Source organism: Stomoxys calcitrans, chromosome 1 (assembly GCF_963082655.1).
Source record: "Stomoxys calcitrans chromosome 1, idStoCalc2.1, whole genome shotgun sequence".
Lineage (NCBI taxonomy): Eukaryota > Metazoa > Arthropoda > Insecta > Diptera > Muscidae > Stomoxys > Stomoxys calcitrans.
The window spans coordinates 139,111,837-139,127,932 of NC_081552.1; the positions used below are offsets into that span (position 1 = coordinate 139,111,837).

Consider the following 16,096-nt stretch of genomic DNA (forward strand, 5'->3'; position numbering starts at 1 on the left):
AACACCCCTAAATCGGGCATATTTACCGACAATGTCAATGTGGAGCTTAAATGAAAGGTTTTGGAGGGTAGAGCAAGAATTTATACCCATTTTCGGGACCAATTTTCTAGGGGTCTACCCCTTTCCCAAGCAGCAATTTTTAAGTGACCATCGCAATATGGGGCTCAAATAAAGGTATTTGGGAGCAGAATACGAATTTGAGATCCAAATGTAGGACCATGTATTTAGGGCATCACCCCTTTCCCAAAACACCCCCAAAGGGAAAAAATTTTTCGACCATGCCAATATGTGGCTCAAATGAAAGGTATTTGAGATTAGAGAACGAATTTGATAACCTATTTTGGGGCCATGTGTTGGGGGACGCCTCATCCTGTAAACTCCCCTCAAAACCAATGGCAATATGGGTTTAAATAAATGGTATTTGAAAGAAGAGCACGATGCTGTTATTTTTTCAGGGCCAAGTATCTGGGGGACCACCTTTCCCCCGAAAACACAACTAAATCAGACATCATGAGAATATCGGGCTGAAATTAAGTATTTTAAGAATGGGTACACCTAACATCCAAACTAAAATTCGTAGACCAATAAAGATCATATGGGATTCAGATAAAGGTACTTATATTGTTAAATTGTTAGCATGGTATTTCACTAAAAGATCTTCGAAAATAAATATTCCAAGGAAACTTTTGTTCCATATAAAGTAAAAGAAGGCTCAGCGGAGCGAGCCCGGGTCAGCTAGTATTTACCTACAAATTCTTTCATATTTATGCATCCCCATATAACAAATTGTTTTCCACCCCGAATAAGCACGTGTGAACAAGATCACTTACACTAACAAGTATGTTACAATTAGAAGTATGGCGATCGCGTTTATTTACACAAGAAGACGACTTATTGCGCAGCAACTTTGATTGTGCTCTTCTTGGGCGTCGTGAAATGTAAATTTTTCCATGACATCATTACCAGGTAGTGTTCTGTAAACAGCTGAGAAATTTTTTTTTCTCGCGAAGTTCACTATCTGTCAACGACTTTTGGTTGTGTGTGTGTATTATAGTTAAGAGCCATAACACACACAAACAACGAAAAATGGCGCGAACTAGCAATATCACAAAATCAGAGTTGCACCGTACACTGATTTTGAGAGTGCACTCAGTGTTTTGTTGGGGCAACTGCCACTACCTAGTGGTTGCTGGTGGGATCTGGGATAACTATTTGGGCAGCTGGACCACAATTTTCATGACGTTGGAGGTCCGCCGTGTCCAAATTGATTGTCGTTGGATTGATGTGGTGTATAACAACTACAAATATGTCTATGGAGCAAAGCAAACTTGTCGTTCGTAGCAATTGTGAGGGTAAAATATCCATTTCCGTGGGATGTGTTCTCCTCACAACCGTGATAAAACGACAGGGAAACTTGGATCCACTTCGACATGCCTTTTTTTAGTGGCTCTTTTGGGCATGATTTCTTGTTTATATTTGCCCATAGCGGGAGGTTTTGGTTCCGAATTGCCATATTATTGTTACCTCCCCGCCATGCAGTTATTGTGATATGTATGGTCTAAGCATGTCATTGAGTAAACGTAGCCACCGACTGAAATTCAAAATCTTGCCCAAGGAAGTTTCGATTTCACAAACATGGCCAGTAGGGAATGTACACTCAATGCCATGCGTAGAAAGTGTGCCTGGAAATAATAAAAGGATAAATTAGTAGGAATAAATGAATTTATTTAAGATGAGATGAAGAAGAATGTTGATTACTCCCTGACGACAGCCTTTTAATGAGGAGTTCAACGTGACATTTGGCATTTTGACAGCGACACGGTATTATCGACCAATGTTGCCACTCATTCCTACTCGTAGTAAATTGTTGGTAGTTAGTGGAATTCGTAGAGTACGGTTGATAATGATTGATAGATAAAGTCTAAAGACGATTTTTATTTAAAGCCCCTGAGATTGCAGAAGGTAAATTTATTTGGGTTAATTTTTTTTGTGACCGTAGGGAAAATTTTCCCTGTTTTTAGGTGGCGGCGGCATAAATCTAGTAGAAAAGGTCTAGGAGAATATTTGCAGTGCTTCCTACAACGTGGTAGCCCAGGAGCTTGTTGCAGGAGAAAGGTAGGAGTGTTCCATTAAATTTTCCTACGGTTTTATATTGCCAAGAATTTAAACAAAAGGAGTAAAAAAGTCCGTCCTTCGTATTGTAGTTCATCATTACCGACGGGAATCATTGAAGCAACTCCATCTAGACGTCACCAGCTTCACTACTCACCAACCCCTTTGTTAAAAGACAACAACAAAATTCTTGAAATTCCAAATTATAAAATACCTGTTTGTATGTTCTGTATTTTGTGGTCATAAATCGTGTTTCCTCTTGGTGAACACATCCTACCATCTTGTCTGTTTGTTTCGTTTGAGACTCACAAACGCATTTATACGACTATACCAACATCAAATTAAATATACAACTATAAAACATTATTTTATTTTGATCACATCATTCCAGCAATATTTTCTTGCATGATACAAATAATCAACGAGACTGATGCGACAAAATCGTGGCATTAATAAAACGAGCCACCAACATAACAAAAAGAACCACACAATCATCATGACAAATATTCATAGTTGTTGTTGTTGTAGCAGTTTATTGTGTTCTATCTTTCGTCTGCTTGATTCTAGTGAGTGTCTGCGACTAAGATGGGGTGCGTCCACAGGGATCTGGGTCTGAGTCGAGTGGGTCTGGCCGGGCAGTTAAACAGGTGACGTGTATCGTGCGGTCCCTGATTACAATCGGGACATACATCGGCATCAATCCTAGCTCTGTGGGAATTGAGGCGGCTGCATCTGCCGGAACGTAATTGAGCCAGAACCACTCTAGTTTGGCGGGGGAGGTCGGTTTCTTCGGGTGTAATGGGTGGCGGTCGTTCTCCAAGGACTACATTCACGCGGTAGCCAATTACCGCGTCTGCTACCGTGTCTGCATAAATATTGTTTATACCCGCTTGATATGCCGCTTGATCTAGAGGTTCTCTCTTGTAGCGCTGAACCTCACGCTCTAGATCATGTAGATCTACCTTAAGGCTTCTGGGCGGTGGATATCTATCCACAAGATGATGATTTGGATGGTTTCTGCGATAACAGCCCAAAAGGTATTGCTTAGACAGCATGTAGTTATGTCTTCGCACTGGTAGGATCTTTGTCTCCTGATGGATGGCGGCATTCTGACAGATCTGAATATTATTCCACTGCGTGTCACAAAGTTGACGAGACCACACTGGCGCTGCATAACTTATCGCAGACCGGCCAATTGATTTGTACGTGGTCAACAAGGTTTCTTTGTCTGCACCCCAAGTGCTGCCAGCAAGTGACTTGAGGACCTTGTTTCTACTTTTGACTTTTTTGCAGATTGCTGTGGCATGTGAGGAGAATGTGTAAGAGCTGTCAAATGTGACGCCAACTATTTTGGGACACTTGATGGTCGGAATCATTTCTCCATCGACCATTCACAGTCAGCTCAGTATTCCCCTCACGCGTATTTGTAGTGAACAGTGTGGCTGAAGATTTGGTGGCGGATATCTTCAGATTTCTTGCAGCAAAATATGAGGCAAGCTCGTTGAGGTAGACGTTCAACCTATCGCAGGTGTCATCAATGGGTGGGGGGCCTGATGCCATGATTGTACAATCGTCCGGATATGATACGATCTCTATGCAGTCTGGAGGGGGTTGAATGAAGGATAGGTAGAGAACTTGGGGAACTCCCTGTTTCACTCTACGGTGTTTCGACTTCTTATCCCTAAATTCCACAAATGACTGGCGACCACACAGATAATTCGCGACCCATCGTTTCAGGCCTGATTGGAAGGACGTGTTGGCGATGTCCTCAAATAATTTGGCATGGTTGACCGTGTCGAATGCCTCCAACTCCAGGTGAATCCAGATTCTTCAGCATCAATGTAGAGATTCCGTCGGGGCCCAACGCCTTGGAGGATTTGGCACCACGGATGACATTCGTAACTTCGCCCACGGTAAATTGTGATGGCTGTTCATCGCCGTATTCGGAGACCACGAATACGGCGAATGGCTCTCCTCCTTGCCCTGTCTCTCTCGGGATGCACAATAAATTGACGGTTGAACAACCTGGCGCATCTCTTCGGATCAGTCACGGTTATCTCGCCAAAAGTGACTGAGGTCCTGTCGTAACGTCTACCGGGTGACTTAACAGTAGCCCACAGTTTGCCTACACCGGTGCCTAAGTTACATTGCTCCTAGTGTTCCAGCCACAAATTCCGCTTATGTTCGTTAACTACCCTGTTTATTTCCAGATTTAGCTCGCTGTTTCTGGGGTTAGCGGGGTCCATAGCACGAGTCTCATCACGCCCGTCTGCGAGTACCACTGCTTGCGCCGGGAAATTGGGTCGCACTTGGGGTATTCGACCGGCTGGTATAAAGCGAGCGGCTGCTGCGTTAATGATGTCTCGGAATTTCCTCTCGCCCACAAGCACATCAGAGGGGGGTGGCAGTTCACTGAAGCGGCGATTGGTATACTCTCTGAAGCCAGTCCAATCGGCCTTCTTATAATTGATAAACGTCCGGCGCTCAGAGGTTATGAAGTCGGGTGGTCGGTCGATGGTGGGAATTATGGGGAGGTGGTCTGACCCCAAAGAGATGACGGCTTGCCAGGATACGTCACTCAGGAGATCAGGGGATGCAATTGAGATGTCTGGCGAGCTGCTGCACCTCCTCGTAATCCTAGTGGGGGCATCCTCATTCACCGTGCAAAACGTGGAGCTATCTATCTGCTCTGCCAAAGCTATGCCACGCTGGTCGTTACCTAGGGGAGAATGCCATGACGTATGATGCGCATTAAAATCTCCCAGAACCAGACGATTGTGGCCAGATAGCAACCCACTTATGTCGGGGTTGTAGGCCTGGCCATTAATCGGGACACAGCTACCAACCGGCGGTATATACACGTTTTATATCTCTATCTCGGCAGTACCAGACCTGACTGCTACCCCCATACAGTCCATGTAGGGGTCACTAGCGTCAAGCGTAGGCGAGATAGGTCTATACTGCACGGAATGGTGTATAACGAAGGCCAATCCCCACCTCCATTCCTTGAGCGATCCTTAGCACATTGTAACCGTGACAACTGTGCAAGCTGCGATGTTGGAAAGCTTTGTCTCCTGGATCGCTGCGACCACTATGCTCTTCCGACTCATAAAGTCTACGATCTCATCGATCTTGCCACGCAGTCCGTTGCAGTTTTACTGCAAGAACGATACACTTCCGGGCACTGGCCTGGCAATATTAGGGCTAGGATGCTGTCGTTGCATAAATTGCCGTACGGGAGAGGTCGGGGGGACACATAGTCCGACGACGAGGACGCCGAAGGCGACGACGACGACGTTTGTGACCCACTGCTGGTTATGTTCGTACAGCACCTTGCGACATAGCCAGTATGACTATACTCCCGTAGTGAAGTTAGACCAGAGCAAGAACGGAAATGTACCCACTCCATGCACCGGTTACACCTCACCGACACCGTCCGATGATGAAGGCGGTTCTGGCAAACTGAACAGAACCAGGGTCCGGGGTTCTTTTCAATCCCTGCAAGGACCAGAAGCGTGCGGAGAAGGCACTCCGGGATGTGCCTCTCCCATGACGAAAAAAGACGAACACGTACACTGAGGCGGCAGCCCTTGCCGATGACGATTCCATCGGGTCAATCCGGTGTGTACAACCGGCTGTCATGGTATTGAATATTCATAGTATTTATGTTATATGTTTTTTTTAATTTCAAATTTCACTTTTGTTACTTTTTTTTGACACTAAAAGAAATTTTGTGATAGAACATACTTACTAGTTACCTTTATTGGTTGAAACAGATCAATACTTACCCGTAAAACTTACCAAAGCGAGCTCCTTTAGGCCAGGTTAGGAGGAGTTTTTTAAAGTCTTTTTATTTGACTGAAATGATTTAGTAAGCCTTTGCGGGTTCTACAGTCGTTCAATTTTAGGTCTAAAAATACCTTTCGATTTATTTATTATCCTTTTTATACGTTTTTGACACTTTGATAAAACAAAACAAAGATAAACCCAAAGAGATTATTAAAAAATTACTTATATTTATGTTAGTGTTAGTTTTATATTGATAAATATGCTTATATCTTAAGTGTTTAAAATTGAAATTATGATGAAATTTTGAAAATTGAAATTATGATGCGTTAGGGTTAATTGTTAAGAAGGATGTAAAGTAGGGTTGGGACCTCGCCAGAGATGTCGACGAAGCTAGCCGGTGCTCAGAAAATATCCCCAAGCTGCAATAGGCAGACGTAACACTTATGACATGTCACTTTTTATATTCACATGTAATTAAATATGTTTGTCAATTTACTCACGATTCATTATTTTTGCTATCACACCTGTATGTTATTTTCGTATGACATAACCTAAAAATTTGAGTCACTTTTTGTATTCACATATTCACTCACGATTAATTATTTTTGCTATCACATCTGTACGTTATTTTCGTATGACATAACCTAAAAATTTGAGCAAAGCTGATTTTTTTATGCGTAATAATTGTTAAAGCCGTGAGAAAACTGGTTAAATTATAAATTCGTGAAAACAATTTAATTTGAGGTTGCTTTCATTCGACTAACAAAAAAAACCAGCTGATTTCTTTATGTTTTTGTCAGAAGAAATAGAGCAGTGATTTATGAAAAGTGATTTTCATATGTTTGTTTCGTTTACAACTCAACACGTGCTAAATTTGACATGTCATAAGACAACTACATGTCGTGTAGTAGAGCCTTAAGTAATTATGGTAATATTTTGATAAAATTGTTATTATGTCATTGTTATTTGTGTAGTATTTCAAAAAGTCATCGCATAAAACCAAGGCGGATTAAAAAAGTTGGTCTCAAGCGAACAGCTGTTAACAGCCGGCCAGCTTTTGTTTGCATTCTCTTTGTAGTCATCTTCTTTCTCACATATTCTCTGCTCATGTACGCACACGTATCCACACACGCACAAAAATTTCTTTGTGTGTGCGTTGGCAAAACGTCGATCAGCTTGATAGCGAGATGGCGGATTGCACCATATGATTTGTGGTTGTTGTACAAATGAGACCACTTTTAATGAGACCAAGAAAAACATGAGTTTCCTACAGTGAAAAACGAACATAGTACCAGCCATATCCTGGGAACAGACGCTGATGTCGGCCATTAGTTTTTTGAATGCGCCTTTTCAACTCGAATATCATTGACACTCAGTATTTAATAACGATGGACACCACACAAGTCGGAGCTAGTGACTTTACCTTGTGTAAATTTGCCTAGAGAGAACACGCTTGTTGGCCAAGTGAAACACGCCTTTCATAAATTTTTTTGACTGTCGTCAGACAATCTCGTTTTAAATTAAGACTTTGTATTTTTTTGACGTACGCGATTGTACACGCATATAACTAAGTGAGGGCTTACACATTGCATGTCTAAAATGTCGCATGGTCGGTGAAAGGGTGGTGGATCGGATTTTCTAATTATTTGCTCCTAAAATTATTGTCTCGGAAATGTTGGAAATAAACAAGACAGCTATTGGAATAGCTGCTGGAGTGGCTGGGACATTGTTTATTGGATACTGCATTTACTTTGACAATAAGCGACGCAGTGATCCTGACTATAAAAAAAAAGTGCGAGAACGTAAGTCTTGTTTTTTAGCTTGAATGTATCTTATGTAAACATGTTTTTTTAGGCAGATGTAAAAATCGCAAGAATGGTACCAATGCTCGAAATGGATTGCCGAATCTTAATGACCACGAAGCTATTGAAAGGTGACTAATGTTTAACAGTTTCTATTTTATACTATTGACACATTTCGGTGTATTATGCATATTTATTTACTGAGCCGGAGTGCCCCTGTTCCTTAATGAATTTTCGTGGGCAAATTTTTTGCCGAATCAACTTTTTAAATTTAAATTTTTTTAGAGACTGACACACAGGTATAATATTCCATGTTGTTAGGTCAGTTTTAAGATCAATTTTATATATTATGTTCGTTATTATCTCTTGAATTCATTGATCCATATTATGTATGTCATAGTTGATTGCAGGGGATCAGAGATGGAAAAGACGGTACTTTAGCACAATTTTCAGAACCGATTTAGTACCCTTTGATGCACTAAGAATTGTTTTAATTTTTTTTTATTGACAAGTAATATTTTATTTAGGAAATGCATCACTCTAAAATAGTCGTATTCGCTTGTTAGTCACTCGATCGAATTATGTCCCTTTGGGATTTTAATGGGGCAATATCTGTTCATATTAACGTAAAAGATCCTTATGCACCAGTCGCCTTACATCACCTATTGAGCCTTTGGGAGTGGGAAAGGCCCCTGATACTTGGCAAACAATTTCTAAAGGGTGATTTTTTTGAGGTTAGGATTTTCATGCATTAGTATTTGACAGATCACGTGGGATTTCAGACATGGTGTCAAAGAGAAAGATGCTCAGTATGCTTTGACATTTCATCATGAATAGACTTACTAACGAGCAACGCTTGCAAATCATTGAATTTTATTACCAAAATCAGTGTTCGGTTCGAAATGTGTTCAAATTTTGACAAATTTTGTTCAGCGATGAGGCTCATTTCTGGTTGAATGGCTACGTAAATAAGCAAAATTGCCGCATTTGGAGTGAAGAGCAACCAGAAGCCGTTCAAGAACTGCCCATGCATCCCGAAAAATGCACTGTTTGGTGTGGTTTGTACGCTGGTGGAATCATTGGACCGTATTTTTTCAAAGATGCTGTTGGACGCAACGTTACGGTGAATGAACACATTTCGAACCGAACACTGATTTTGGTAATAAAATTCAATGATTTGCAAGCGTTGCTCGTTAGTAAGTCTATTCATGATGAAATGTCAAAGCATACTGAGCATCTTTCTCTTTGACACCATGTCTGAAATCCCACGTGATCTGTCAAATACTAATGCATGAAAATCCTAACCTCAAAAAAATCACCCTTTATATGAGAATTGTGCTTTTCTCCTGAATTCCTTTCATTTAGGTTCCATATTGGTCTATATGTCGGTTTTTGGGGTTTTTTTTTGTTGGGGTGTTCCCCTAGGTACTTATCAAAATTTGAATATCTGATATCCGTTTTTAGGTTGTTATCAATGACGCTGAACGCGTGGGTGAATCGTGAATCGGACAGCACCCAGTGATATGTGAGAAGTTTGTCCCAGTTCCTTAGTGGAATGCTCATGGGCAAATTTGAATTTCCATCAATGTACAATCAAAAATTCAAATGGATTCATACATAGCTGATGCTCACTTCGCAAATATCGCAAAAGATGGGGCCGTTGTACAATGTAATCAGAAATCGGTAGGGCAGCATTTTTCCAGCAGAAATTTTTGATTTCTGCACTCGAATAGTTTTGAAACTCATGCAAAATAAAAAGTACCCTTTCGGACCAAAAAGTACCTTTTTAGTACTATTTAAAATGTTGTATTTTCTATCCCTGCCGGTGATTGGTTCACATTTCTTTGGTGTACTGTCCAAGATTTAGAAGATTACTTTTGTAATAGACGATGCGTGCAAGTAACTCCTATTAACATCGTAATTGAATATTCTAATTCGAAATACATACATACTAAGTGCAATTAACTTAAGGAATTTTTTCCGGTTTGTAGAAAAAGTCTTGTTTTACGGCACAGTTTGAAGTTGGGTACTCAGTTCTGCTTACGGAATGAATGTCAAACTTGGACAAATTGTGTTTATTTTTCAATTTCTTTATTGCATATAATACCAAATAGTTTTATACATGACGTGGGGGAAACAAGGCTTACAAATATTTTTGTAGCCAATAATTTCTTAGTTTAAACTACATATAGTATCAGTTTTTTTTTTAAATATATAACAGTTGAAAGAGAAATTGCTGAAAGCCCTTTTTGAACTTCTATATTATTTCTATAATTCATTATTTTGTTAAGACTGAAATACAATTTTGCCCATGAACATTTCATTAAGAGACGGGGCAAACTTCCCATATATTGTATTTTTATACCCACCTGCTTTTGTAAAACCTCGAAATATTGATCTAGGACCCCATAAAGTATTGGGTTGCGCAAAAAGTAATTGCGGATTTTTTAAAAGAAAGTAAATGCATTTTTAATAAAACTTAGAATGAACTTTAATCAAATATACTTTTTTTACACTTTTTTCTAAAGCAAGCTAAAAGTAACAGCTGATAACTGACAGAAGAAAGAATGCAATTACAGAGTCACAAGCTGTGAAAAAATTTGTCAACGCCGACTATATGAAAAATGCGCAATTACTTTTTGGGCAACCCAATATATTGCATTCTTTCTTCTGTCAGTTATCAGCTGTTACTTTTAGCTTGCTTTAGAAAAAAGTGTAAAAAAGTATATTTGATTAAAGTTCATTCTAAGTTTTATTAAAAATGCATTTACATTCTTTTAAAAAATCCGCAATTACTTTTTGGGCAACCCAATATATATTTTTGATCGTCTCGATATTCTGAGTTGAACTAGCCATGTCCCTCCATCTGTCGAAATCACGATAGCGGTTGAACGCGCAAAGCTAGCTGCTTGAAATTTTGCACAGAAACCCAATATTGATGTAGGTAGTTGGGGATTGCAAATGGGCCATATCGATACAGATTTGGATATAGCTCCCGATTTAGCTGAAATTTTGCACATAGTGTTATGTTATGACTCTCAATAACTGTGCCAAATACGGTCCTAATCGGTCTATGACCAGATATAGCTCCAATATTTTAGCGAATTTCATGGTAGTGGGTTCTCAAGATTCGGCCCGGCCGAAATTGGCACGCTTTTACTTGTTAAAACTACTTTGAAAATACGTCATTAATACCAGTGTAGCCAACATATTACCAGCAAAAAACCTAACGCAAATTCTAAAAAGGGTAAAAGAGTAAGATTTTTTAAAAAATGTGTAAAAAAGCGCTGCTTAATTTTTTTTTTAATTTGGAAATGTGCGTATAATTTTGGAAAAGTTGGCTTAGAATTTAAATTGTTCTTGAAATAAATCAAAAGTCAAAAAAAAAAAAAATCACGAATGTACGATTTGATGCAAAATAAGGTGTTGTCGACATCGTATGTTTTCGCATTGATCATCCAGCTGTTGATTTGGTTAAAACGTCAGAAGACGTTGTTCAAATCCCGGGTAGAAAAAAATCAGTAGTGGTTTTCCCTTCATTCAATAGTGGTTTTTGTCTCATTAGCGCCGTATTCAGCCATTTAAGACTTCTACGAATAGGAGTCGTTAAATAGCTCCCCGCTGCGACTCACCAAAAAGTGGTCTTCCATCATTGGGCTAAAAAGTTAATCGTATCATTGATATGAGAGAAGTATCTTCTATTCCTTAATGATAGTTTTTGGAAAATGTTATGCTAACTGAAATAGGCAAGTATAATGCTCTCGTGGCAAAAAGCGACAACTTAAACTCAAATTTACAAGAAGGGTAAAAGGCTCTAACTAGAAAAGAATTGTGACTTTAAAAGCACTTAATCTTGTGCGGAAAGCAATAAGTTTGCATCCCTGATTAATACATACGAATATATTGAGAGTATCGAATCTTCTTCGGAAGGAAGATGTAAAATTCTGCACATAAAATTGCCGTATTATCTGCGAAAAGCGCACAACTAGTCGTCAGACTAAATTATGAGGAAGAGAAGGATAAATCAAAAGAGAGATGAGGGCAGCGGGATGACGGCAAAGGTGAGCGATGGCTTTGCTAAGCTCGCAAGCAGACCAAGAAAACGATCCGGTGCACGACGAAGGAGACAGGAGTATGTACCGGCAGCGCAATCGGGCGAAAGTGCCGGATGCTGGAAGGGATACAACTGACATTCCAGGCACCTCTACGGAAGCTGGAAAGCGATTCAGATCCCGGGAAGAGCATAACACTGCTAAAATGCTGAAGTAGAAAAAGAGCTTCCCGCTTTCAAGTACTCTGGAAAGAGCAAGCCAGCCCCTTGTAATGGAGACAGTAGGCAGTGTCCTGTGGAGGGAGCCAAGTCGGAATAGGAACGAAGGAATCGCGCACGGCCCCTGATTCTTCATGGAGGGCTGTGACTTCCATAAGGATGTCCAAGCCATAACGGAAGGAAGAGGGTCGCTGGGAGGCAAAAAAGCACTACAGAGATGAGATGACTTATGCAGTCATCGACTTCGGCGGTGCATCCAGTAGGATTCCACCAAATCGTCGGTGCCTGGCGAGGCCATTAGTAAACGATCGGGTTATCGAACAAACGAATTATGAGCTGTGAGTATGGAGGCGACATCTTAACGCTCCGCTGTGCGTCAGCGGAATGTATTGAAACTGTCAAAAAACTTTTTGGAAGTATCCGCACTCCCTGGGGCGCAAAGCTCGACCTTGTGAGAAAGATGGACACTATCTTCATCAAAGGCGACTATCTTCATCAAGGATGTGGGCGGCGAAATCGCGTCGGAACGCATGATGGAAGCCCTAAACAAGCAAAACCAAGAGTTCGCTTGGAGAAATGGGACGTTTTCCACCGAGAGGAGAAGGAGGAAGGAACTCTTCTTGTGGTGGGCATCGATCAAGTCTTTGTGACAAGTTTGGCTTAGACTAAAGCCATGGCGTACTACGGGGCCATTACTCTCTTTAAAGATTGGGAAGACAAGGAAAGGCATATATCCTTATATTGAGCCATCAGACAGTGCAGTGGCGGGACACTTAATAACGCCTAATTGACGGAAGAATGGGATAAGGAAAGATCCTAAAACTTAAACATCAGGCAGTGCAGGGATGAGTGACCCAACACAGCCTAACGAACAGGGACCCGACGAGGGAACCATCAACGACTTTCTCGAGATTAGGAAGACTAGGATGGATAAAGATCCTAATGCTGAAACACCAGGCAGTGGAGTGACAGAAATCTCAATGCCGCCTAACCCACAGGGAGCCGACGATGAGACCACAACCTACTTCCAAGAAGCCCATTAACTCAAGATTTGGAAGAGGAGTATGCAAAGATACTAATATTAAAAAATTAGGCAGTGCAGTGACGTGAAACTCAATGCTGCTTAAAGAAAAGGGAGCAGACGATGAGACCATCACCCACTCCCAAGAAGCCCATCTAATGGAGGACCAATGAATGAGGTCATCGAGGACTTGCGTAATTTGTCATAAAAATTTAAAATATGTATTTTCCTCAGAGTTGCCAACGTCGGATGCAACAGTGATGAGACTCTCCGATATCGCCACCTACGTCGGATGGATGGTGAGGAAAGCAAAACAGACGGGAAATGAGGTACTAAGAGGGTGCGATGGGAACTCTCACCACGCAATGTGGGGTAGTACCAACATTAATAATCGGGGCCAAGTCCTGGCAGAATTCTTGAATACTAACGATCTTTTAATACTTAACATTGGTAACACCGCTGCCTTTGTTTTAGGGAGGAGGTTTTAGTATGACAATATGTTCGGAAAATCTAATGGTATAGTTTCAGGATGTCTCCATGTTCTTGTTGTAGCCACATTTTATGTGGAGGTGGCGATCCTCGTCAAGCTTTTGTAGGTGAGCATGCTCGTTCTTTGTGGAAACATTGAAAAACTTTAAGAAACCCATTATTTCAAGTAATTTTTTTTTAATATATGCAGTGCATTGCGTTGGAGAGGATTGTTAAGGATAGGAGGGGGGGAAAGAGGGAGTAGTGTTTATTGACACTTGCTTTGAATTTCTGAATATCGTAAGTAGCGGGAAAAACCTCCGCCGGAAGTCAATTCCACAAACGAACCGTCCTTGCGAAAAAAGAATTCTCTCGGTAGTGCATGGTCCGATTAGTTGGCCAATGGATTACAAACCGGTGAGCGCTTTTAGAAAATCTTGTATTTCTGACAAACAATCTCAAGTCAGGAATCAGAAGACTGATTTCCGAAGAACACATACCGTGGAAGAATCGATAGAACAGAGCAATACAACCCACATTTCGACGATGTTCAAGGAAAACAATAGAGTTGGATACCCTACCATCTCCAATCAACACCAACGTCCCCCTCTGGACTCGGTCAAACAGCTCCAAGGACGATTTTGAAGCTCCGGCCCATATATGCGAGTTATTTTCCATCTTCGGCCTGATGTAAGTAGTGTCGATATTAAGATCAGCGGGAGTGAAATATTTCTTGCACCGTTTAAGAAAGCCCAAGCACTTGAATGCTTCTTTCGACACTTCGAATACATGTTTTGACCAACGCACACCACATTGAATCTTCATGCCCAGAACATCAAGAGCCTCTGACTGCTTGATATCTACACAGTCGATAGATATTGACGATTGTAAAGTGTCAGTGAATCGTTTGTGGGACAACAAACAGCACTGCGTTTTGCGTCCATTAAAATCTATTCTGTTCATTCGACCACACTCAGAAAATCCTGGCAGAGTGTTACGTCCATAATCTCTCGAAGACTCGGCCTATGGTTGGTTGCTTTCAGAGGTTGCTTTCATCCGCGAACGAGTAGATCGGGTTCGAAGTCTGTCCCACTAGATCGTTAATGAAAATAAAAAAAAAGAAGAGGGAGAAAGGACAGAGCCTTGTGGTACTCCTGTGGTCAATCTATATTCGTCAGATGAGAACCCATCTACAACAACTCTTATAGTGTGACCTCTGAAAAAACTTGATATAAATCGAGCGAAGTTATTACCGACACCAAAAGCGACAAGCTTTGAAAGGAGTGCACCCTGGCAGACCCTATCAAATGCCTTGGAGATATCCAGAGTCACGACCTTACTCTCACCGAACTGGTAAATAGAGCGACTCCAACGTTCAGACAGAAATGCCATCAGGTCACCCATGGATCGGTTTCTGCGGAACCCATATTGTCGGTCGCTAAGAAGACCATTGGACTCTAAGTATCTCCCAAGATGGTAATTGACCATGCTCTCCATAACATTGGAAAGCGCAGAGCATAACGCTATTGGTCGGTAACTCGCAGGGTTGGTTGCTTCACTTTTCTTGGGGATAGGCTGCACGTTCGCAATCTTCCAACGCGCCAGCAAAAAAAAAAACCCCATGGTAAGCAAGGTTGAAAAGATTGTGTAAAATAAGAGCGAGCGTCGGAGAAGACTTGCATAAAACAAGTGACGATATGCCATCCGGACCCAGGGATTTATTAACGTTGAGATCTGCATGAACCCTTTTGACTCCACGTTCGAAAATATATCTGAGGCATGAAATAGATACGTTTTCAATAACGGAGAGTTGTTGATCGCTTTCCGGCAGGGAAAAATTTCTCGCAAACATGTCAGCCAGTAGGTTAGCCTTATAAACCGGGTCAGTGAATATCTGGTCCTTTTTAATGAGAGTCGAGATAGCCGATGAGTTGCCCTTCACTCTTTTCACAAACGACGAAAAGCTTTTACTTCCCTTTGGAGAAGCAACAACTTTGGCACGAAGACGCTGTTCGTGCAGAAACTTTTCGCGTCTAAGTACTCTGGCACACGAAGTTCTTGTCTGTTTGCGCAGTAATTCATTACTGTCATTTTTATTTTACGACAATTTGAACGGAATTTCCAAGAGGTGCAAGTACATTAACTTCGTACTGCTCAGAATGCGAAGTTAAGAAAAGATCAAGAGTATTCCAATGTTGCCCTTCGACACACGGAATGCTTGTTGGTTCATTTACTAGTTGCGTCAATTCATTCTGCGCGGCAAAGAGCTCGGCGTATTGGCCCTCCGGAGTCGTGTGGCCCGAATGGGAAAGCCAAAAGAGTTATGGACATTAAAATCCCCAGCGACAACGATTTCACTGTCCGGAAAATCCTCCAAAATTGTCGTAATAGAGTCGGAAACAGCGTCGAAGCCATCAATGGAAGCCTCCCTTTCCGTGTTTAGACTTTTATATACAAATCCGAAATGTATAATGTGTTTTTCAATGGTAATGAATGTGCGATCGCATTGCAAAGAAATTAGATCTCAAGCCTCGTATATTGGCGAAATGTATTTCGAACCCATCCAACATACTGTCAACTAGACAACAAAAACAAATTGCCGTGTGTAATGAGGTAAAATTAATCGAATCTCTT

General features: G+C 41.2%; 1 protein-coding gene and 1 long non-coding RNA gene across 2 annotated transcripts in view; one reads left to right on the plus strand and one right to left on the minus strand.

Annotated features, from left to right (window-relative positions):
- Positions 1-601: 601 nt before the first annotated feature.
- Positions 602-1,793, minus strand: LOC131994310 (uncharacterized). Its single transcript, XR_009396620.1, has 2 exons — positions 1,759-1,793; positions 602-1,682 (listed from the first exon to the last, which is right to left on the minus strand). It is a non-coding gene; the product is annotated as an uncharacterized LOC131994310 (long non-coding RNA).
- A 5,661-nt stretch (positions 1,794-7,454) lies between these two features.
- Positions 7,455-16,096, plus strand: part of LOC106092089 (mitochondrial import receptor subunit TOM20 homolog) — a 33,480-nt gene continuing 24,838 nt past the window's right edge. Inside the window, exons 1-2 of the mRNA XM_013258845.2 lie at positions 7,455-7,703; positions 7,756-7,834. Coding sequence (XP_013114299.1) covers positions 7,574-7,703; positions 7,756-7,834 — 209 coding nt within the window. The 5' untranslated portion in view covers positions 7,455-7,573. The remainder of the gene's footprint in view (positions 7,704-7,755; positions 7,835-16,096) is intronic.